This window comes from Oryctolagus cuniculus, chromosome 3 (genome assembly GCF_051225735.1).
Source record: "Oryctolagus cuniculus isolate XC-2025 breed Fujian yellow rabbit chromosome 3, ASM5122573v1, whole genome shotgun sequence".
Lineage (NCBI taxonomy): Eukaryota > Metazoa > Chordata > Mammalia > Lagomorpha > Leporidae > Oryctolagus > Oryctolagus cuniculus.
Window position 1 is genome coordinate 20674276 of NC_142869.1, and position 23914 is coordinate 20698189.

Genomic DNA, 23914 nt, shown 5'->3' on the forward strand with positions numbered 1-23914 from the left:
GCACCCCATGGGAGACCAGGAAAAGCACCTGGCTCCTGGCTCCTGCCATCGGATCAGCGCGGTGCGCCGGCCGTCAGCGCGCCGGCCGCGGCGGCCATTGGAGGGTGAACCAACGGCAAAGGAAGACCTTTCTCTCTGTCTCTCTCTCTCTCACTGTCCACTCTGCCTGTCAAAAAAAAAAAAAAAAAAAAAAAAAAAAAAAAAACAAGATCGGGAGAGAGGGGTGCTTTATGTGGTGCTAGACATTGCTCCTTAGCCATCAGCACCCATCTGTGCCAGCACCTGCCAAAGCAGGCTTCCACCAGGTTGCCGGTCACTAGTTGTCAGTGCCGGTTGCGACCTCACTCCCACGAAGCCTCCTGCACTTGGGACCTGCAGGACACTCTAGGTCCAGCCCTGGGAGCCCTGGGCTTCAGGAAGTTGGGTGAGGCTGTCCCAGGCGCACATGCTCGGATCTGCAGCCCAGACCTTTCCTTATTTGACAGGTCCTTTCTCAACCCCCTGTTCTCAAGGACCCCAGAAACCCCCACACTCTCCTCTTCGCTCCTCACCACTCCCTGCCAACTCCGGAATCTCTACCAGTGGGAAGGGGGTCCTTGTTCTCAAACCCATCTTCCAGACCCCCTGCATGTGTGTCCCGTATGTCCGGTGTGGCCTGAGTTCCTGCCACCCACTTGGAGAATCAGGCTTTTGAAATTCCAAAGTCAAGGTCGCGACGTGGTGGTGGGCTCTGCAGGTCTGGCTGTGCTCCTAAACTTGGTCGAATGTGGTCCTGCCCACTTTGCCTCCCAGGGTCGGAGTGGACGCGTCTGTGCCTCAGCCATCGGGCGGTGAATGGTGGGGTTTTCTCACTCAACACTTTGCTCGCACCCGAGGGCCAGTTGGCGCTGGCTCTGCTTCAGCCCTACTCCAGAAGCTCTGGGGTCTTGGCTCAAGTGGGAGCGTGCGATGGGGTGAGCTTGGGTGTGAAGGAAGAGAGGCTCTCTCAAGAGGTAGGTGTTTGGCCCAGTGGCTAAGATGGCCATGTCCTAGATCAGAGATTTTGTGTTCAAGTGCCGGCTCTGCCCTCAGTTCCAGCTCCCTGCTAATGTGCACCCTGGGAGGCAGCAGGTGACGGCTCAAGTTCTTGGGCCCCTGCCACCCACGTGGGAGACTCAGATGGAGTTCCCAACTCCTGGCTTCGGCCTGGCTCAGCCCCAGCTGCTGTAGGCATTTGGGAAGTGAGTCAGTGGATGGGAGAGCCCTCTCTACCTCTCAAATAACAATAAGTAGATATTTGAAAAAGATCATCTCTCAAGGGGGAGTCTGAGGGGGGCTGTCTCCAGCTGTGACCGGGAAAGGGAAACAGGTGAGTCCTTTGTATTATGTATTAATATATTTGACAGAGAGAGAGAGAGAGAGAGAGAGAGAGAGAGGTTTTCCACCCTCTGGTTTACCCCCAAATGCCTGCAATGGCTGGAGCTGGACCAGGACAAAGCCAGGAGCCTGGAACTCCATCCAGGTGTTCCACACGGGCAGCAGAAGTCCATGTACTTGACCCATCCTCTGCTGCCTTCCCAGATGCCTTAGCAGGGAGCTGGATGGGAATTGGAGCAGCCAGGACTTGAACCAGCATTCTGAAAAGGGAATGTGGGCATTGCAAGCCTACGACTTAACCCACTGAGCCAGCGCCACCCCCACCCACCACGTCCTTCTGTGGGGAGCATCCACCCCTGCCCACCTCAGGCACCCTCCTCACAGCACAGCCCACCCCCTCCCCACCGCATGCAGCATCCCAGCCCTTGTAGGAGAGGCAGAGGTGCCAGGTGGCTGTAACTGCTTCCATTCCAGATCAGAACAGGCTGCCCTGCCACCCCGTTTCCATGTGAACCTAGGCTGGGCTGCTTTGTTCTGCATCGTTGGCCTCCTGTCCCCAGCTCCTCCTCAGCCCACCAGGGCCTCTCTGTGTCCCCGTGGCCTCCGGGCCAGACTCCCATAGCCTCCTTTCCCTTCTTCATAGCCCTCTAATGGTGTGGGATCCCTAGGGAAGCTTTATAAAATGCGGATTCCAGGGCCCCGTTCCCAGAGATACCACTTTCCTGATTTGGAGTTGGGATCTGGGTTTCTGTATTTATTTTCCATAAGCAGATGATGAGCTGAGACCGTGCTCACTCTGTGAGTAAAATCATTTGTCGCTTTATTGGGTCTTGTTATTTAATTATGACTAAAGTCTGCAAGAAGCATCGGCTAACTGTCAATGTTAGAAAAGTGGCACCACTTTTCTCCCAAACATCCTTGCATACAGAAGTAGTCAGTCCAGTGTCACATGTGTCCATTCCATGGTGACAACTGTCAACTGGGTCACTAGATACACAGTAAAACTGGAATCGTGGAACTAAACCCCTGTTACCCAGCCAAAATGCACTCAGAGCCCAAACTTCTGTAGAATACGGCATGTAGACAGCCAGACAGCACTGGGTGCCCAACTTTTACCCCTAAGAGACAGTTGGGTGGGTGCTGGGACACAGCAAGTTAAGCTGCCACCTGCATTCCAACACCAGCATCCAATAGCCAAGTGCCAATCTGAGTGAGACTCAGCTTCCTGCTAGTGCACCCTGGGAGACAGCGAAGATGGCTCAAGTGTTTGGGCCCCTGCCACCCACATGGGAGACCCCGATGGAGTTCTGAGCTCCTAGCTTGGCCTGGTCCAGTCCTGGCTGTTCCATTCATTTAGGGAGTGAACCAGCGGATGGAAGATCTCTGTCTCTCTCTCTCACTCTGCCTTTCAAGTAGATGAAAAATAAATTAAAAATAAACTTTTTTTTTTAAAGAACACAGCTTTTTTCTTAAAGCCTTACCAAAATATAGATCCTAATATGGTCAACAAATTCAAATGAACTAGAATAAGAGTAACAACTACACCCATTCTTTTTAGTTAAAGGAATATCTGTCACATCTGCACTTCTGCAGGTGTTCCCAAGCCAGTACTGGTCCTCTCTCCTTATGGAAGCAAGTCAGGGCGGGCCAGCAGGAAGTCTCACTGCGACATCCCTTCACAGTGACTCCCGGGGTCTCTAAGTCGAGACCCTGACTCTGGAAGGGCATCCCATCACCACTGGCCACTGCTGGACTTTGTGGCAACCCTCATACAGGGCTGATGCTTCTCACCCCGCAGAGAGAAAGCTGCCAGGGAGGGACCCAGGGAGGGACCCACCCACCCCACCCCCGCCCACACCCACACCCTCACCCCTACGACCTCGCATCAGTCCTCCAGCTAGTCCATGCGTTTGAAGGAATCACTGGCAAAGGAATTGAGTGACTTCTTGTCCCCCAGAGGCTGATGAGCTGGAGGCTTGGTCCTCATTGTGGCTGTGTTGAAGTGGCGGAAGCTTCCGCCGGTGGAGCCCAGCGGGAGCTCCTGGGTCACTGAGGGCACTGCCCTGGGAAGGGAGTATTGCTGGTCTTGAGGAGTGAGTTGTTCCTGCCCAGAGGGCTGTAACAAAACAAGGCTATCCCACGTGGTTGGCCCCTGCTCCCCTCCCTGTGGTTGCACCACAGCAAGGGGGCTGTCGTGAACTCTCAGAACTGTGAGTCTTATCATGTTTCTTCATATGCACCCAGCCTCGGGTATTTTGTTACAGTCTCAGAAAATGGACTAAAGCAATGTGCGGTCTTGTGCAGCCGCTGTGATGGGATCAAGAGACGGAGGCCATTCCCTACTCCCAAGACGAACTAAATAATTCCATGTACACTTACGGGACATGCGTTCTTCTGTGTGGCTATATTACCTATCAACCAAAATCTTTCTAAAATTAAAAAAAAAAAAAATGGGGCTGGCATGGCGCAGCAGGTTAAGCCACCGCCTACAATGCCGGTTTCCCATATTGGAGCACCAGTGTGTGTCCTGGCTGCTCTGCTCTCTTTCAGATTGCCAATGTACCTGGGAAAGCAGTGGGAGACGCCCCAAGGACTTGGGCCGCTGGCACCCACGTGGAAGACCCTGATGGAGTTCCAGGCTCCTGGCTTTGGCCTGCCCCAGCCCTTGCAACCATCTGGGGAATGAACCACCAGATCAAAGATTTCTCTCTGTCTGTTTCTCCCTTTCAAATAAATTTTAAAATCTTAAAAAAAAAAAGGCGAGTGCAGAGAGCTCTTTGGCCACGCTGGGTCTGATCCTCTGTGTCCCGCGTGGGACTCTGACTCTCCTCTTCCTCGTGGCTTTCTGGTCCTGGCCTCTGTGCCACGGCTTCCCATTTGCGTTACTTCTTCCTTCTGTGTTCTGCCACAGATGGCAAATCCTTGTTGAGGGAGCCCCTGAAGCCGTGCCTACCGCTCACGGAAGTGTGTGGAAACAGAGCCTAGGACTCGGTCGTGTGGCTGATTTGCCTTTAGAAGAAGAGGGAGAAGGTGGAGGAGGGGGAGAGTGGGAGGAGGAAGAGGAGGAGGAGAAGGAGAAGCAGCAACAGCAGGAGAAGCAGCAGCAGCAACTTGGAACGCCTGCATCTCATATCAGAGTCCCTAGGTTCGAGTCCCGGCTCCACTTCCAACCCAGCTTCCTGCTCGTGCACACCCTGGGAGGCAGCAGGTGACAGCTAAAGTATTTGGGTCCCTGCCACCCACGTGGGAGACTCAGACTGAGCTCCTGACTCCTAGATTTGGCCTGGCCCCACCCAGCTGCTGCAGGTATTTGGGGAGTGAACATTGGATGGGTTTTGTTTCTCTCTCATCCTTTCAAATAAATTAAAAAAAAAAAAAAAAAAAAAAAGGAATCGGCCTGGCGCCACAGCTCACTAAGCTAATCCTCCGCCTGCGGTGCCGGCACCCCGGGGTTCTAGTCCCGGATGGGGTGCTGGATTCTGTTCCGGTTGCCCCTCTTCCAGGCCAGCTCTCTGCTGTGCCCCAGGAGGGCAGTGGAGGATGGCCCAAGTGCTTGGGCCCTGCACCTGCATGGGAGACCAGGAGAAGCACCTGGCTCTTGGCTTCGGATCAGCACAGCACGCCGGCCATAGCAGCCATTTTGGGGGTGAACCAATGGGAGGAAGACCTTTCTCTGTCTCGCTCTCTCACTAACTCTGCCTGTCCAAAAAAAAAAAAAAAAGTGGGGGGGGGGGCTAAAAAAAAAAAAAGGAACCTTCTGGAGGTACTGATTACATTTGACTGTTTCTACATTAACCTCGCCACACTGATTGCCGCAGATTTTTTTCCCGTTGAAATGAATTCACATACCAACAACTTCACCCTTTCAAAGTACACAGTTCAGTGGCAAGCACTCCTCACCAGCATCTAATTCCAGAACATGATCCCGTATCTGTTAGCAGTCCCTCCCGGGCCCCCTGCCCCAGCCCCTGGCCCCCACTTGCTGCGTCTCCAGGTTGCCCGTCCTGAACTCCTCGGGTACCCGGACTCAGGCAGTATGTGGCGTCTCTGGCTTCGTGTCTGGCTTCTTTCACTCAGCAGGTTTCCAGGACTCACCCACGTGGTAACATGAATTTGCACATTTCTATTTTTATGGCTTAACGAGATTCCATTGTATATAGAGGATATTCACGATTCCTTCTGGATGTATACTTGTTTTCTTTATATTTTTAATATAAATTTTTAATATAATTTAATGTTTTCAACATTTTTGATTGTACGTGTTTACGGCGTATAACATGTATTGATGTATATATACATGACGGAGTGGTTAACTGGAGCTATCCAACGTCAGCACTGCCTCAACATCTGAAGTTTAATTTTTTTTTTTATTATTTGACAGACAGAGTTATAGACAGAGAGAGAGAGAGACAGAGAGAAAGGTCTTCCTTCCGTTGGTTCACCCCCCAAATGGCTGCCACTGCAGGCGCTATGCCGACCCGAAGCCAGGAGCCAAGTGCTTCCTCCTGGTCTCCCATGCGGGTGCAGGGCCCAAGCACCTGGGCCATCCTCCACTGCCCTCCTGGGCCACAGCAGAGAGCTGGACTGGAAGAGGAGCAACCGGGACTAGAACCCAGCACCCACATGGGATGCCGGCGCCGCAGGCAGAGGATTAACCTAGTGAGCCACAGCGCCGTCCTCCCTTAAGTTTACTCTTAATGGTTTTCAATTATACAGTAGAGTTGTTAGCATCATGATGGCCAATGGAGCGCTTGAATTTCTTCTCATCGACCTGAGATTTTGTGTCCTTTGCCACCTCTCCCGGTCCCCTCACCCCTGACTGAGCCATGGGAAGCACCCTTTGGATCTGTTTCTGCGAGTTGGGCTTCTTCAGATGAGACGTCCGACGGCAGGAAATAGGGGGTCTGCGGTGTCTTTCTGTGTCTGGCTCAGTTCATCATCCTCCAGGTTCACCCGTGTCACACATGGTGGGATTTCTGTGGGCTTCCTAAGGTTTATTTATTTTAAGTAGTCTTTAACGGTTTGTTTATTTTCATTTTATTCAAAAGACAGACAATGAGACAGACAGAGCTCTTCCATCCTCTGGTTCACTTCAAAAATGCCCGCAACAGCTGTACTGGACCAGGCCAAAGCTGGGAACCAGGAACTCCGCCAGGTCTGCCACATGGGTGGCAGGGACCCCAGGACTTGAGCCATCCCGGGACGTGCATCAGCAGGAAGCTGGGTTGGAAGCAGAGTAACTGGGACTTGGATCAGTTACTCCAGTACGGGATGTAAGTGTCCCAAGAGGCAACTTAAACTGCTGTGCCAAATGCTTACCCTTATTTTTAAATTATTATTATTATTATTATCTGAAGGCAGAATGACAGACAGGCATAGAGAGACCTTCCATTGGCTGGTTCACTCCTCAAATGCCCACAAGAGCCAATGCTGGGTAAGGCCATGGCCGGAAGCCTGGAACTCCATTAGGGTCTCCCACATGGATGGCAGGGACTCAAACATGAGAGCCATCAGCTGCTGCCTCCCAGGGTGTGCATTAACAGGAAGTTGGAGCCGGTGCCGTGGCTCAATAGGCTAATCCTCCACCTTGCGGCGCCGGCACACCGGGTTCTAGTCCCAGTCGGGGCGCCGGATTCTGTCCCGGTTGCCCCTCTTCCAGGCCAGCTCTCGGCTATGGCCAGGGAGTGCAGTGGAGGATGGCCCAGGTGCTTGGGCCCTGCACCCCATGGAAGACCAGGAAAAGCACCTGGATCCTGGCTCCTGCCATCGGATCAGCGCGGTGCGCCGGCTGCAGCGGCGGCCATTGGAGGGTGAACCAACGGCAAAGGAAGACCTTTCTCTCTGTCTCTCTCTCTCACTGTCCACTCTGCCTGTCAAAAAAAAAAAAAAAAAAAAAAAAAAAAAACAGGAAGTTGGATCAGAATGGAATAGGGACTCGAACCCAGGCACTCCAACATGGGACGCAGTGTCTTAACTGCTGTGCCAATACCTGTCTGCCCCCTTTCTCTTGCTTGAGGCTAAGTAATATGCCAGTGTGTCTAGACATCACGTTTGCTTTATCTATTTATCCTCGGGTAGACAGTGGGTGGATTCCACATCTTGGCTGTTGTGAATCTACAGTGAATATTGGAGCGCAGGCATCACTTCAACGTATCTCTCCTGCCCTTCGGACATACACCTGGCAGCGGAATTACTAGATCATATGGAAGTTTTCTTTTTAATACTTTGAGGAGCCTCCATGCTGTTTTTCATAATGGAAATCCTCATGAGTTTCTCTCCTTTTTTTTCGAAAGGTGGAACAACAGAGAGACAGCCTGACAGAGAGATCACCCATCTGCTGGGTTACTCCCCAAATGCTTACAACAGCCGGCGCTGGGCCAGGCCAAAGCCAGGAGCCTGGGACTCCATCAGGGTCTCCCATGTGGGCAACAGGGACCCAAGTACTTGAGCCACTGCGCTGCCTCCCAGGGTGTCTATCAACAGGAGGCTGGAATCAGAAGCAGAGTGTCCAGGCATGGGAGGCTGGCATCTCAAGCCGTGCCAAACACACACCACCTTCCTGGATGAATGTGAACTTAGCCTAATAAATCCATGAACTCAGCTGCAGACCACGAACACTGACAGCCACTACAAAACTCCAGTTGCACCCAGTAACACCACACAGATGTCCACCCCAACCCCAGCACCAGCACGGAGGGGTTGGTGTAGCCCCCGCAGCTCAGTCCTGCTGGTTTGAGGGAGTAGCACCCTGGGCAAGACACAAGTCTCCCGTCGCCGACTTTGTGACAGCGACCCTGGCACCTCTGTGCCCAGCCCCTCTCCTCTGCATTTATGACAGGCTCTCCCAGGAAAACCCACTGCACAGGTTGGGTGGACAGCCAGTCCTTAGTAGAGGAATTCCATCCAATTTCCTCCAGGTGCCTCTTCTCAACGTAGAAAACTGTGTCTTCTGCTCCCCTCCCCTCCTCTCCCTCCCCTTCCCTCCTCTCCTCTCCTCTCCCTCCCCTCCCCTTCCCCTACTCCAGTCCTTTCTCACTCAACAACCTGCTGGCGGCTTGGTCTGTGCTCACAGCTGGTCCGGGAGACTGTGGGGCGACAGCGGGGCAGGCAGGCGTGCCCAAGGCGAGGCTGGGGAAGGGCTCCCCATAGCCCGGAGGGATCAGGGAGGGCTTTGCAGAGCCAATGACATTTGAGCTGAGTCCCGGGGATGAGCACATTATCTGGGATGATGTGACAGTTGGTGAAGAGGCTGTTCCAAGAGAGGGCACAGCAAGTACCAAGTGTTGAGGCCACAAAGAGCATAATGTGCTGGGGGGCAGGCAAGGAAGTCGGCTCTGCCCTGGAAAGGGGTAGAAAGTACTACAACACAGTCAGCCGGCCAAGCCGCAGGAAGACTTTGGGCCCCTGCAGAATTTTAATCAGGGCGATGCATGACGGGATTCTGAAAAATTATGACAAAGTCCATTTACTTTTTTTTCTTTCCTATGATTTAGCAAAAATTTACACTGGGGCTGGGGCTTGGGCTCGCAGAGTTTCCAGGCTGGGGGCGGGTTCCCCTGTCTCCTGTGGCTTTCTGTGCTAAAGAGGCCAGAAAGCTAGAAACAACGACGCCCACGGGAGCACCTAAGCTGCTCTCACACACAACCAGGCCAGATCTGGGAGGTGGGAGAGGCGGAGGCTGGGCTGGGTCCACCCCTACTCCTCCGGCCGCCGGGCAGCTGGGAGGCGCTAGCACAGGTCCGAGGGCCGCTGCTCTTGGCCTCCAGGGTACTGAGAGTTTTAGCGCCGTTACTGAGTTGGAGTGACAGCTCCCCCGTTCCCCGCTCCCCAGCCCACTCCGAGGTCAGCTCCAGGCCCGCCTACAGCTCTTCCAGGAACTCTTGTGCGACAGTTGCTATGGCTCAGCACTTCCCGGGGGGTGGCTCCTGCCTTTGACGGCCAAAGGGCCCAGTGCTGTGCCCTGTGAGGCTCAAGCCTCTGGGTGATGTTCTCAGAGGGAGGCAGCTGGACCCCCACCGTGATTCCCAGGTGGGAAAGGGCATTCCCCAGGCACAGGAAGGGGTTTGGATGCTGGCTAGCCACAAAGAACGACCCAGGTCTCGGGAGTTAACAAAAGTCCTTTATTCCATACGGTGGCCAAGGACAGCAATGCACTGAGGGAGGGGCCTTGCATCTGAGTGGGAGCTGCTGCAAAGGATCCAAGTGGCCAAAGCTCGGGGTTCTGTGAGAAGGGGCCCTGGGATCTTCCGGCCCCTTCTCTCCCTCCTCACCTGAGACACGGCAGTGGCCAGGAGCCACGGTGCCAGGGGCTGGGACAAGCCCCCGAGGGCAGGGTCTGGCTCAGCGCTGCGTGGGCAGGAAGCGCAGGCCCACCTTCTTATTGGGAACGAGGACGATGCGGGCCACGCTCTGCACCTCTCCCGTCTCAGGCGCCAGCATCAGCTCATACCGCTGGATCAGCTGGGAGGCAGAGAACACACACACACACACACACACACACACGGGCCATCGGCGTCTGTGCCTCCCACCCACTGCCCCGGTCTGCACGCTCCCACCTGACCCTCCCTGCCTCCTCCTGGAGGACCCCACATCTCCCTGCAGCCTCTCCCCACTCACCCTGGCCAGCAGCAGCTGCATCTCTAGTTCCGCTATCCTGCGGCCGAGGCAGGCCCGGACCCCGTAGCCAAAGGGCACAGAGCCAAACGGGTGCTGGGTCTTAGAGGTCTCGGGCTGGCCTTTCCTCAACCAGCGGTAGGGCCAGAAGGTGTCAGGCTCAGAGAAGGTGCTGGGGTCCCGGGACGTCACATAATGGCAGAACACAAACTGGGTCTATGGAAGAAGAACGGTCGGCGCTGACTCCATCCGCCTGGGCGGCCCACACTCCCGGGCCCCGCGCTCTGCAGCCCCACTCACGTTCTTGGGGAAGAGGAAGCCGCCGACTTCGATCTCCTTGTCCACGATGATGCGGGAGTTTGCAGGGATCACCGGGTACAGACTGCAGGGAGAGGGAAGTCTGGAGTCTGGATTCAAGCGTGGAGGCGCAGTGCCTGCCCCTTTCCTACCCCTGTAGCCCCCAGCCCCAATTCCCATCCCCTCCATGCCCAGCCCCCACTTCCTACTCTCAGCTCTGACTCCGCCCACACACCTAAGGGTCTGTGCTGGGGGTGGGGGGTGCTGCAGCCTACCGCAGGGTCTCCTTCAGCACCGCTTTGAGCAGGGGCATGTGGGCAAAGTCCTTGTGCTGCGGCACCTGCCCGGCTGCCACCACACCCACCACCTCCTTGCGCAAGGCCGCCTGGATCTCTGGGTTCTTTGAAAGGTGGTATAGGGCCCACGTGAGCGTGTTGGACGTCTAGGAGCAGAGTGGGAGATGCAATGAGGGGGCATTCTAGGAGAGGCGCCAGCGGGGTGGGGAGTGTATGAGTGGGTGCATGCGAAATATCAGGGGGTGGGGGAAGTAACTTGCCCCAACACGGAGGTTCACGGGGAGTTCAGTACCTATTGTGCCTCCACACTGGGACGAGGCACGTAGGAGAAGGCAATAACAAAGAGAGACATAGCAGGCCGAAAAGCTGGATGGAAGGTGCTTGGGGACACACTTTCCACTGTCCCCTTAAACTGCAGCAAGCCAGAGGCAGAGTGCACGTGAGATGCCGGGAGTCACGGGCCCCCCTGCAGGACCAGCCCCCGCTCGCTCCGGCAGGGCTGTGTGCCCTATGCGTCCTCCCAGCATCGCATCCGCGTCAGAGAGAGAAGCAGAGGAAGGTCATGGTCAGTCGGCGGGTAACAGAGAAGGTGGCCCAGGACAGGAGCTGGGACCTTCACACACCGTGTCCACTCCGGCCAGCAGGAGCTCGGGCAGGCTGCCCAGGGCCTCTCGGGGACTCAGCTGTCCACTGGTCAGCAGGGAATGCAGGTAGCCGGATACCTGGACCCCATCTGACCCCGCTGACTGCAGCTGGGCCACCACCTCCTGAAGTTTCTGATCAATGAGATTCTTCCCTGCAGGTGCAATGGAGAATGGGAGGGAATGAGGCCAGCAGTCCTGACCTCCGGGGCTCGGGACCACGCCAGCCGCCGAGGCACACGGGAGAAGGCCCTGGGATGGGTGCACACCCGGCTGCCAGCCCCGGCTCCCTCCCCTGGCTCCATCGTGGGGCCTCTCACCAAAGGAGAAGATGGTGTCCCAGCCGTCCAGGTAGCGCTTCCAGAAGGGCAGCAGGGGGCGGGTCCACTTGGGGAGGAAGGTGACGTAGACTGAGTTCTGGAACATGAGCCCTACAGATCTGATGAAGTTCTCCGTGTCCTTGGGGATGGATGCTTCCAGGCAACCGATACGTTTCTCGAACAGGATGTAGCAAATAGCTGGGTAGTACGGGGAGGCCGTCACAGGAGGCGGAGCCAGTGCGTCCAGAGTCCAGGGGGCCTCCAAAGGGGGAGTGCGGCCTACCCCTGGCCCATCCGCCCCCCGCCCCAGAGCCCCTCTCCCAACAAGGGTACCTTCTAGAGCAAAGTGGTAGAGCAAGTCAGCCATGTCGGGCACCTGGTCCCCCGAGGCGCTCTCTGCTCGCAGCTGGTCCAGTCGAACCACAAAGCTGTCAATCACTTCATTGAGAGCATCAGTGTAGAGTGCGGCCTCTGCTGGCTTCAGCAAGCGCTGGTTCAGAGCCTGGCGCAGCTGGTACCAGTCGTGGCCGTCCCTGCAGGCACACAGAGGAACAACACACACCTAAGCCTCCGACAGGGCACGGAAGCACCCCGAGGCTCCCCAGGAGTCCAGGGGAGTCTCGGCTTCCTGGATTTTAGAACCAGAGAAGCACCAAGCTGGCTGTTCTTTTCTTCTCGAGATTTTATTTGTTATATTTGAAAGGCAGAGTTAGAGGAAGAGAGGGAGAGACAGATCTGCCATTTGCTGGTTCACTCTCCAAATAGCCACAATGGCCAGGGCTGAGTCCAGCCAAAGCCAGGAGTGCAGAAGGGCTTCTTCGGGTCTCCCACGTGGGTGCAGGGGCCCAAGCACTTGGGCCGTCTTTTGCTTCTGTCCCAGGCACATTAGCAGGGAACTGGACTGGAAGTGGAGCAGCTGAAACTCAAACTGGTGCTCCTATGCAATGCCAGGGACACGGGCTGCAGCTTAACCCCCTGAGCCACAGTCCCGGCCCCACCTCCAAACTTTCCAGCGGCAGAAGCTCAGAGTCCCAGGACGTCAGGGTCTCCCCAGCACAGTGGGAGTGAGCGAGGTGAGCACCTAGAACCAGACTGCCGAGGGTCGAGTCACGGGTCTGACATCACTGGCGGAGTGACCCCAGGGGCAGGTGTCTTAACACCCGTGTGCCTCTGTTGCTCCATCTGCAAAATGGGGATAACAGGAGTGCCTGGCTGAGTGGGGCTGCTCGGATCACTGGAGTGCTGGGACCACTGTCTGACACGTGGGGAGTGCTGAGGGAACCCTGGCCACGATCGTCCCAGAGCCCAACAACTCTGGGATCCTCCATAGCGAAGTGAAAGGTGGTTCCAGTTCCTCCAAGAGGCTGAAGCAGAGCAAATCAGATTCCTGGGGTGCTTAGGTTCTGGCTCACTGTGTTCCTCTGGCACTAAGCCAAGGTCAGAGGTCAAGGGCACAGGGAGGCCCAACAGGCTGAGGCCCCGGGCATGCAGTACCTGGCTGGCTTCCTCACTGGTTAGGTGGGGATGCTCAGGTGGGTGGGACCACCTCCGGGAGCTGTCCGCCAGGCCTACTACTCCCTGTAAGCAGGCGAGGGATGAGCCCATCTTTTAAAGCTGGTTGAAGAGCAGGAAGTCTAATGCAGTCCGATTTTAAGAGGAAGAGGAGTCTGACCTATCCGGGCTTATATTAGCACACTTCCAGGGAAAGTGAGGCGGACCACGCAGCAAGGGGCGGGCCCTGTAGTGCGGTGGGTTAAGCCACCACTTGGGACACCCACATCCCTCATCCAAGTGCCCGCTGAAGTCCTGACTTTTCTGCTTCCCAATCCAGCGCCCTGCTCATATGCAGACGATGGCTCAAATACTCAGGTCCCTGCCACCCACGTAGGTGACCTGGTTGAGTGTGGGCATATGGGGAGTGAACCCGTGGATGGATGGAACATATCTCTGTCTCTGCTTCTTGAATAAAATGGGGGATATATATATATATATATATATATATATATATATATATATATAAACATGGATGCCAAACAGCTGGGGAGGGGCAAAGCCATTTGCTGGTTTTCAAATTCTATTAACACACTGTAGAAGGCCGGAATATGCCAGCTATAGCCTGTGGCCTGGGGAATAATGCATCATCTATGATTCCCATTCACCTGCTTGGACTGGCACATGAGTACGCAACACACTTGGCCAATGCTTTACCTTGTCACTGCCAAAATCATAACTGTCCTAGGCATATGCCTCCCTCTCTCTGTGGGAAGCACCTATGAAGGTGACAGGCAAAAAGAAGCACTAATTCGGGAAATTCTTTTTCAGGTTAAATGAGCCTTTCCAAGGAATACGGCCACAGTGTTTTCTCCAAATAGGCAGACCCACTCCATTACGACTTGTCACGTTTCCAACCACGATAGAGAACAATGGATCCAGAAAGGCCCCAGGGACACCATGGGGATGCTGTGGTCCACACCTCCTGTTTCACAGGTAGAGACACAGGGCAAAGGGGGAAGCCTTCACTCGTCCACAGCCGCAGTTTACGAGTGGAAAAGCCAGGGCCCCTCCCTGGACTTCGCCCGTGCCAGCCGCGCCTCCTAGAGTGCGTGCCGGGCTTAGAGGGCGCACGCCGATCCCGCTCTGCCCAACATCCCACTGAGCCCGTCGGGCCCCAGCTCACGTGGTGAAGACCCCGTAGGCCAGGTCCTGGTGGTCGCGGTGCTCCTTCCACAGCTGCATGTCATTCCGGACCGGGTACTTGCCCTCTTGCCGCATCACCGTCTCCACGAGCGGGGCGCTGGCCAGGTTCACAAACAACTGGGGCCCCAGGTAGGACACCCACATCGGACCATACCTGGCCTTGTTCAGCACCTGGGGGGGGGTCAACGAAGCTGAATTACTGGGGCCCGGCTGGGCCGGCACTTCCAGGAGAGATGGGGTGGGGGAGCCGCCGACGGCCGCACCAGAGAGAGGGGGCAAGCATGGGGTGACCCATGCTTCCCAAGGGGGAGCCCTGAGAAAAAGAGCTGGGATACACAATGGGTGTCTGTCTGGTGGCCCTGGGGAAATGAGATCCCCAGAGGGATGGGACGAAAAAACTGGGAGATGTGGCGAACTGGGTGTGTCAAGATGTCGGCACTGGGGGGTCCAGCGATTTAGGGAAACTGAGTCCTTTAGAGAGGTGCAGTGGGAAGCCGCTCTGTCTCCTTCCCTGCAGTCGGCTCCCAACGGGATGAAACGAACGTTGTGTTATCAACAAGAAAGAAGATGATCAGAGATTCCAGAACAGACAAGAAGCCGGACGATGAAGGCAGGATTTCTGCAGGAATTAAACTCCGTGGTATGCGGATGTTTAAAAATGTATTGGCTAAGTCATGCAATTCTCAAATATTTTCGCTTAGAAGTTCTAAAGCACGTGACAAGTGATACCTACGGCACCTATGATGTTGACATGGCTACCGTGTTTCTAGAAGCCTGAAAAGGAAGACATTATGGTGCTGGGAAGGTAAAGCTTAGAAAGAGTCCACATTCCTGCTGAACTCTTTATTTAGTGCAGTGCTAAGTCTTTGTAACATAAATTAAAAACATGTTATCTTTTTTTTTTTTTTTTTTTGACAGGCAGAGTTAGACAGTGAGAGAGAGAGACAGAAAGGTCTTCCTTCCGTTGGTTCACCCCCCAAATGGCTACTATGGCTGGCGCTGCGCTGATCCAAAGGCAGGAGCCAGGAACTTATCCTGGTCTCCCATGGGGTGCAGGGCCCAAGCACTTGGGCCATCCTCCACTGCACTCCCGGGCCACAGCGGAGAGCTGGCCTGGAAGAGGGGCAACCGGGACAGAATCCGGTGCCCCAACCGGGACTCGAACCCGGTGTGCCGGCGCTGCAAGGCGGAGGATTAGCCTAGTGAGCCGTGGTGCCAGCCAAAACATGTTATCTTAAAAACTAAAAAATGAAGAAAGGCCAGAGGGGAGAGAGGGAGGAAGAGCGAGGGGATATCATTATAGTCTTATAGTTGAATCTGTTCTCTTTGTATTAATATCACATTCACATGAAAAAATAAAGTATCAGAGGGTTTAAAAAAAAAGAAGACAACAAAAAGGAAAACTTTCTAAAATGAGATCAATGTTGGAAAAGCTAACATAAAATTTAAGGTTGAAAGTCTAAAACAAAACAGGAGACTTGGAAAAGAGACTTTGCCTTTTCTGAATGCTGCTTCCCTGAGATGATTCAATCGAGGGGCTGGCACTGTGGTGCAGCGGGGTAAAGCCCCGGTCTGCAGGCATCCCATATGGGTGCCAGTTCGAGTCCCGGCTGCTCTACTTCCGATCCAGCTCTCTGCTATGGCCTGGAAAGCAGTAGAAGATGGCCCAAGTCCTTGGGCCCCTGCACCCACGTGGGAGACCTGGAAGAAGCTCCTGGCTCCTGGCTTCAGATAAGCACAGCTCCAGCCGTTGTAGCCATCTGGGGAGTGAACCAGTGGATGGAAGACCCCTCTCTCTCTCTCTCTCTCTCTCTCTGTGCCTCTCTGTAACTCTGATTTTCAAATAAATCTTCAAAAAAAATTTCAATCCAATGAGGTTGCCTGCAAGAAGCACTGAGACTGGCAGTTTGAGAACTGCACACCCATTTCGTGGTTAAAAGGGCAGAGGCCTCCGTCCCGCACTGGTACAGGAGGAGGCACACGAATCCACATCCACAGAACAAAAGCAAAGCCACACAACGGTGGGAGAAAGAGAATCCACAGACCCTGAGGCTAAATTCACTGGCCAAAAACTGATGCATGTTCTGGCTAAGTCACACTGCCACAGAAAATGAAGCGGTGATGTCCCAACTACTTCATTTTCTGTAGTCTTTTAAGATTTTAAGACGAACAGAATGTGTTCCAGTAAAGAAATTAAGCCAAAGGATATCTGTAAAAGAGGCATTAAGATTAAAGAGAAGGTCGGCGCTGCGGCTCACTAGACTAATCCTCCGCCTTGCAGCGCCAGCACACCAGGTTCTAGTCCCGGTCGGGGCGCCGGATTCTGTCCCAGTTGCCCCTCTTCCAGGCCAGCTCTCCGCTGTGGCCCGGGAGTGCAGTGGAGGATGGCCCAAGTCCTTGGGCCCTGCACCCCATGGGAGGCCAGGAGAAGCACCTGGCTCCTGCCATCGGATCAGTGCGGTGCTCCAGCCGCAGCGCGCCGGCCGCGACGGCCACTGGAGGGTGAACCAACGGCAAAAGGAAAACCTTTTTCTCTGTCTCTCTCTCTCACTGTCCACTCTGCCTGTCAAAAAAAAAAAAAAAAAAAAGATTAAAGAGAAGAGATCTGTCATATTCAAATTACAGAAGGGAAGCCTCACTCATCTCCTTAGACTAGAAAAATGCCAATCTTACTGGTTTTACTTCTGGCATTAAAAAAAAAAGAAAGAAAGAAAGAAAGAAAGAAAGAAAGAAAGAAAGAAAGAAAGAAAGAAAGAAAGAAAGAAAGAAAGAAAGAAAGAAAGGAAGGAAGGAAGGGATCTGGGGCAGGCATTTGGCCTATCAGCTGAGATGCCAGCTGGCATGCCCGTGTCCCATATCAGGGTGCCTGGGTCTGCCGCTCGGCTCCGCTTCCGGACTCCGGCTTCTCGCTAATGAGGACCCTGGGAGGCAGCAGTGACTGACCAAGCAACCGGGCTCCTGCATGGGAGAGCTGCATGACTTCTCAGCTGCCAGCTCCGGCCCGGCCCGGCCTGGCCATGGCTGCTACAAGCATCTGGGGGTGAACCACAGGATGGAGGTTCTCTCTCTCTCTCTCTCTCTTCCTGTCTTCTGTCTCTCTGCCTCTCAAATAAATAGATTTAAAACAATTGGATTCATTCTTCTGTGACTAACATAATGACTCCCAGTATATCACCCAGTTGCCAAGAATGCACCCTGGGGAGGAAGTCTGAACAAATCTCCAAGGTGACTTGGGCTGTTGCCCACGTGCACCTCCCAGTAACGCCTACCAGCGTGATATGATTATGAACGATTGATTTGTCTGTAAACTACAGCAAATACACTTATTTTCCAGGAAGGAAATAGACAATATTCAGACATCACTGTTAGGAGTCTTAAATGACACATCCTTACTGGGAGGACAATTTTGCTAATATTTTTTCTTTACTTTTAAAGATTTTTTTAAATTTATTTGAAAGGCAGAGTTAGAGAGAGAGAGAGAGATTGAGAAAGAGAGAATCTTCCATCTTCTGGTTTACCTCCTAAATGGCTACAAAGACCAGGTCTGGGCCAGGCCAAAGCCAAGAGCGTGGAAATCCATCCAGATCTCCCATGTGGGTGCAGGGGCTCAAGCACTTGGACCATCCTCTGCTGCTTTCCCAGACACATTAGCAGGGTGCTGGATTGGAAGCATGGCAGCTGGAATTTGAATCAGTGCTCATATGGGATGCTGGTGTCGTGGCTGGCAGCTTAACTCCCCGTACATTTATTTATTTATTTATTAGATTTACTTATTTATTTGAGAGGCGGAGCTACAGAGAGGCAGAGGCAGAGAGAAAGAGAGGTCTTTCATCCATGGTTCACTCCCCAGATGGCTGCAATGGCTGGAGCTGAGCCGACCTGAAGCCAGGAGCCAGGAGCTTCTTCCGGGTCTCCCACGTGGGTGCAGGGTCCCAAGGACTTGGGTTATCTTCTGCTGTTTTCCCAGGCCATAGCAGAGAGCTGACGGGACACGGAGCATCCAGGTCTCAAACTGGTGCCCATATGGGATGCCAGCACTGCAGGCAGAAGCTTTAGCTGCTATGCCACAGTGCCAGCCCCTTTGTTAATATTTATAAAAATTACAAATTTATAAATAAAGTATGGTTGTCTATAAAATGGAGTACTATATCACCTTTAAAATAAAGGCAAAAAAGCTCCTTGTCATGCTAATATAGAAAGGCTCCTGTCTTATTCAGCTTTACGTTACTATAAAAATGCCTGAGACAAGCTACTCATGAAGGAGAGGTTTATTATGACTCATAGTTCTGGAGGGTCATAGTCCAAGACCAGGTGGCCCCATTGTTCACATCTGGTGACGGCGATCTGGCTGGCAGAGTCCTGTGCTGGCACAGATTGTCACATGGCATCACATGGCAAGAGGGGGCACACCTGTCCATGTGTGGCCTTTGATAAAGTCACCAGGATTTCATCCCTAATGGCCCAATCCCATCCAATCACCTCCCAAAGGCCCCACCCTCACACACAATAACTGGACTAATTTTTCACCCTCTTGGTGCCATTAACTTATGGTCTCGGTGTTTAAACATCAGCATGATATGGGGAGCCAAATCCTGTTCAAACCATAGCAGTGCTTAAGGCAGATCTGTAAGTGAAAATGGGGACCACTGCTGTGGTGTAGTGGGTAAAGCTGCCACCTGTAGTGCCGGCATCCCATATGGGCACCAGTTCGAGTCCCGGCTGCTCCACTTCCAATCCAGCTCTCTGCTATGGCCTGAGAAAACATTGGAAGATGGCCTAAGTCCTTGGGTCCCTGCACCCATGTGGGAGACCTGGAAGAAGCTCCTGGCTCTTGGCTTCGAATCAGCCCAGCTCCAGCAGTTGTGATCATTTGGGGAGTGAACCAGCAGATGGAAGACCTTTCTCTCTCTCTCTCTCTCTCTCTCTGCCTGTGTAACTCTCTGCCTTTCAAATAAATTAATCAATATTTTAAAAAAAAAAGATAAGTGAAAATGCACACTACCTTTGTCCAAGAAAGGAGGCTAAATAAGAATACAGAGTTTAGTATTAGCTTTCATAGAACAATACTGAATAGATACATAGAAACTAATTAAAATGATGACTCAAGTGTGGGGGAGGGGATGTGGAGGCCAGCAGTAGGGATGAGGCTACTTAATTCATTTATGTTATGTTGTTTTAAGTTTGGAACTAAGTTTTTGTTTTGTTTTTGTTTTCTTTTTTTTTTAAGTTTGGAACTATGAGAATGTATTACCTACGCAAACTTTTAAGATCTAAAAAAAAAAAAAAAAAGACAGTATTTTCTGAATTAAGAATTCACCTGCTGTTGATCAGATAATGCCAGGAGGTAAGAGAGCCTGGCTGAATCTCTGAGTTCATGTTCACACTGCTCCTTAGATAGAAAAGGGGGTCCTAGCATGATTTTATCTTCCTATATGAGTTCTTTTTTTAAGATTTATTTATTTATTTGAGAGACAGAGTTAGATAAAGAGAGAGAGAGGGAAAGAGGGGAGAGGTCTTCCATACACTCACTCTCCAAATGGCTGCAATGGCCAGAGCTGGGCCAATCCAAAGACAGGGGCCAGGAGCTTCTTCTGGGTCTCCCACGTGGGTGTAGGGGCCCAAGGACTTGGGTCATCTTCCCCTGCTTTCCCAGGTGCATTAGCAGGGAGCTGGATTGGAAGTGGAGCAGCCGGGACTCAAACTGCACCCACATGGGGTGCCAGCACCAGAGGTGGAGGCTTTACCTGCTATACACAGCACCACAGCACCAACCCCAACATGGGTTCTTATACAAGCTGATTCTCCTCTACTGAATTCCTTAAGAGTCTTAGCCTAAAAGGAGACTTTATTTGTTCTTCCAGTTTGGTTTGTTCAAGGCATAACTAGTAATCGCACCTATGTCCTTAGAGTTGGTCACAATCCAGACCCCTTCCACGTGCTTTGCCTGTGCTAACTTGGTGGTCCTTACTGCGGCTACATGAAGCAGGTGTAACAGTGCCCCAAGGGCCCGGGAAGCTGCTCAAGGTCATTACGGAGCTATGAGGCAGAGTTAGGGCTCAGACTCAGACCACCAGCTCTCAACCACTTGGTCCACTGATCCCTGTCAGAACTGACCATGTCCGCCTAACTGGAAACAAACTGAGGCCCTTTACCAACAGGATCTATTTTAAAACCACACGAACACTGCCACAGCCCCAGGTCTCTTTGCTGTGGCACAGTTGAGGCTTGGGGCTGGGTAGTGCTGGTGCGCCTAGTGTCCCGTGCATCGCTGGATGTATACCAGCGTCCCTGGCCTCTGCCCACCAGGACTCCCCTCTCCGAGTTGCTTCAACCAAAAATGTCCCCAGAAGTCACCGAAATGCCCCCTTGGGTAGAGAACCCTTGCAACAAACCCCACCTTCTAATGTGCCCTTTGATTCGTTTTAATTTACGGGCTCTTCTTTAAGGAGGAATGTATCGCTGTGTCGTTGTGAAGAACTATCAATCTGTTTGGTTTCTTTTCCTTCTAAGTTCAAATAAAATTGCACGGAACCTCTTTATGAGAATGTGAAGAGCGGTGGTACGCAACCATTTCCAGAGAACTTTTCTTCCCTCTCTATACTGAGATTTGCTTTTCAAATGTTTGCCATGATCTTGGCACCAGGAAAAAAAAAAGCCATATTTTCAGAGACTGTGGATAAATAGCCGTTTTCTCGGGTGCCAGCTTCTTCCCCGGGATCCAGGGCACCGAGAACATTTCCTGCCGGTCACTGAAGGGGTTTCTGGGTCTTTCCCCTCCTACCTGGGCCGTCCTCTCCCCTCTTCCTCCACGTTCCTTTCCTTTCAGCGTGCTTGGTGGAGCTGCACAAGGGCTGCTTATGTAAGAAGCTATTTTAGAAAGACACCCGGGGACTTGCTGAGAGATGTGTGCTGGGTCTGTGCACCGGGCCATTAGGCTGTAACCTGAGCCAATGAGAAAGTTCTCGGATGGGGACTGTGGAAGAGCCCTCTGCCGAGAGCGATCATCTTTCAGAATGAATGGGCAATGCCAGCCCTCACCTGGGGAGACTCCAGCAGGGAGTGTGTTAAATTCATTCAGCATTCATGTACCAAGTTCAGGCCCTGTTGCTCCTGGCCTGTTCTAGGGGCGGGGGATACAGCTGGAAAGATCCACCCCTAAGAGTGCTTGTTAGGCTGGCGCCATGGCTCACTAGGCTAATCCTCCGCCTTGCGCCGCCGGCACACCGGGTTCTAGTCCCAGTCGGGGCGCCGGATTCTGTCCCGGTTGCCCCTCTTCCAGGCCAGCTCTCTGCTGTGGCCAGGGAGTGCAGTGGAGGATGGCCCAAGTACTTGGGCCCTGCACCCCATGGGAGACCAGGAGAAGCACCTGGCTCCTGCCATCGGATCAGCGCGGTGCGCCAGCCGCGCGCCGGCCGCAGTGGCCATTGGAGGGTGAACCAACGGCAAAGGAAGACCTTTCTCTCTGTCTCTCTCTCTCACTGTCCACTCTGCCTGTCAAAACAAAGCAAAACAAAACAGTGCTTGTTTCCAGCGTGTGCTCCAGACTGTCGAGAACCTGATCACACACACGCCCAAACTGTTCGCTTGTGACTCTGTGGCTATCTCGTCTCTCCAAGCAGAAGGAAAACCTCGAGGGCAGGACCACGTCATATCTCTTTTTTTCTTTTTCTTTCTTTCTTTTCTTTCTTTTTTTTTTTTTTTTTTTTTTGACAGATAGAGATAGACAGTTGAGAGAGACAGAGAGAAAGGTCTTCCTTCCATTGGTTCACTCCCCAAATGGCCGCTACGGCTGGCACTGTGCTGAGCCGAAGCCAAGAGCCAGGTGCTTCCTCCTGGTCTCCCATGTGGGTGCAGGACCCAAGCACTTGGGCCATCCTCCACTGCCTTCCCGGGCCACAGCAGAGAGCTGGACTGGAAGAGGAGTAACCAGTACTAGAACCTGGCGCCCATATGGGATGCCAGCGCCCACAGGCGGAGGATTAACCAAGTGAGCCACAGCGCTGGCCCCATGTCATACATCTTAATTCCCTCCTACACTGCTTGACACAATGCTAGGCACATTACAGACACTCAATACATACTGAGCAGCTGTCAAGGAAGCGAGTGGGAAAAAGTAACAAACTGCAGACCCCACAAAGATTACCAGACGGAGATGACGAGGAGGTGATGACGAGGAGGTGATGATTCCCAGGAAACCGCCAGCAGTGGCTCCTCTGGGCGGGCTTCAGTTTTTGTTTTGTTTTGGTTTTAGTTTTTGTTTATTTGAAAAGCAGAGCAACAGAGAGAGAAAGAGACAGATGGAGAGAGACCCTCTAAATGCTGGTGTACCCCTCAGATGCCCCCAACAGCCCGGTCTGGGCCAGGTCAAAGCCAGGAGCCCAGAACGCCATCCGGATCTCTCTTGCGGGTGGCAGGGACCCAAGTGCTTGAGCCGTCATCAGCTGCCTCCCAGCTGTGCACGAGCAGACTGCTGGATCAGAAGCAGAGCACGGACTTCCACCCTAGGCACCGAGGGGAGACGCAGGTGCCCCAAGTGGCACCTTTACCACTGTGCCCAGCAGCTGCCCCTGAGTGACAGTTCTCAGCGCCTAGAAGAATATGAAGAGGAAATTAAGAAGATAATCTCATTTGCAATAGCCTCTATTATGCACTGACTGTTTACTCCTATGCTGAAAGTCTGGCCCCAATGCGGCTGCATCTGGAAATGAGGCCCCTAAGGAAGCAAGCAGGGTTAAGCGAGGTCACCAGGGTGGGAGCCCTGATCTGATAGGATTAGGCCCTAATAAAAGGAGACACCAGAGGGCGAGCAGGAGGAGAGGCCATGTGAGTTCACGGGGAGAAGGTGGCGGGCAGCACGCCAGGGCGAGAGCCCTCACCAGGAACCAGCCACATTGGCACCCTGGACGCCGACTTCCAGCCTCCGGGCCCCAGAAAATCGATTTCTGTGGCTTCAGCCATGCAGTCCGCAGCGTTTTGGGACGGCTGTCCAAGCAGAGACGCAGCGTCATCTTAAATAATAATGAGAGAGGAACCTCCGAGGAAGCGGCACGTGTTCTTGGAACGGCAGAGCTGCAGCCAGCACACGGCTCCACCGCGAACCATGAGCACAGAGAAGCAGGGGCAACAGGTCGTTTTTAAGGGCAAAATAAGGAGGATTGCGTAAGATATTTTGAAACAATAACCCTCGACTAAGAGGACCAGTAACAAGAGCGTATCGGTCTCAGCTTAGACAGACAGCTGGTCGGCAGATGTCCTTACAGAAGTATCTCTGTGGTCAAGGGTGGCAGTGGGGAATGATTAATTGTGCTTTGGTTTTAATTCAAGTGATTAAGGAGTTGGGGGGGGGAGTGTTATGGAAAAGTTTTCAAGTTCCAGCGGAGGTGGTGGCTGTGCAACACCGAGAAGACTCCGAGTGTCCCCGTGCCCTTTAAAATGATGACTTGTATGCAACGACTTGAGTTTCACCTAAAAATTAGTTTTAAAGCCTGCAAGTTCATAGACTTTAAAAACCTCCAGAACCGCATTAAGAACCTGGCTGCGGACGACAGAGAGGTCTGAGGAGACAGAAAACAGAAAGGAACTGAGTGACCAGGTTTGGTCTCATAAATCAGGGGCAGACAGCTCTTGTCCCCTGCCTCGGGAGCCTACACTGGCAGCACCTCTCTTGCCTCCAGTGCTGGGGGAGTGTTTTCCT

The 23914-nt window shown here is 53.2% G+C and overlaps 1 protein-coding gene and 1 long non-coding RNA gene across 2 annotated transcripts in view; both read right to left on the reverse strand.

The window, feature by feature from the left end:
• Positions 1–9457: 9457 nt before the first annotated feature.
• Positions 9458–23914, reverse strand: part of CYP27A1 (cytochrome P450 family 27 subfamily A member 1) — a 40345-nt gene continuing 25888 nt past the window's right edge. The window contains exons 2-9 of the mRNA NM_001190430.2: positions 14201–14391; positions 11857–12056; positions 11524–11721; positions 11186–11358; positions 10542–10708; positions 10270–10351; positions 9973–10185; positions 9458–9816 (exon numbers count right to left, since the gene is read on the reverse strand). Of these exons, the coding sequence (NP_001177359.1) occupies positions 9697–9816; positions 9973–10185; positions 10270–10351; positions 10542–10708; positions 11186–11358; positions 11524–11721; positions 11857–12056; positions 14201–14391 (1344 nt within the window). The 3' untranslated portion in view covers positions 9458–9696. The remainder of the gene's footprint in view (positions 9817–9972; positions 10186–10269; positions 10352–10541; positions 10709–11185; positions 11359–11523; positions 11722–11856; positions 12057–14200; positions 14392–23914) is intronic.
• Positions 22449–23336, reverse strand: LOC149127278 (uncharacterized). Its single transcript, XR_016231881.1, has 2 exons — positions 23097–23336; positions 22449–22808 (listed from the first exon to the last, which is right to left on the reverse strand). It is a non-coding gene; the product is annotated as an uncharacterized LOC149127278 (long non-coding RNA).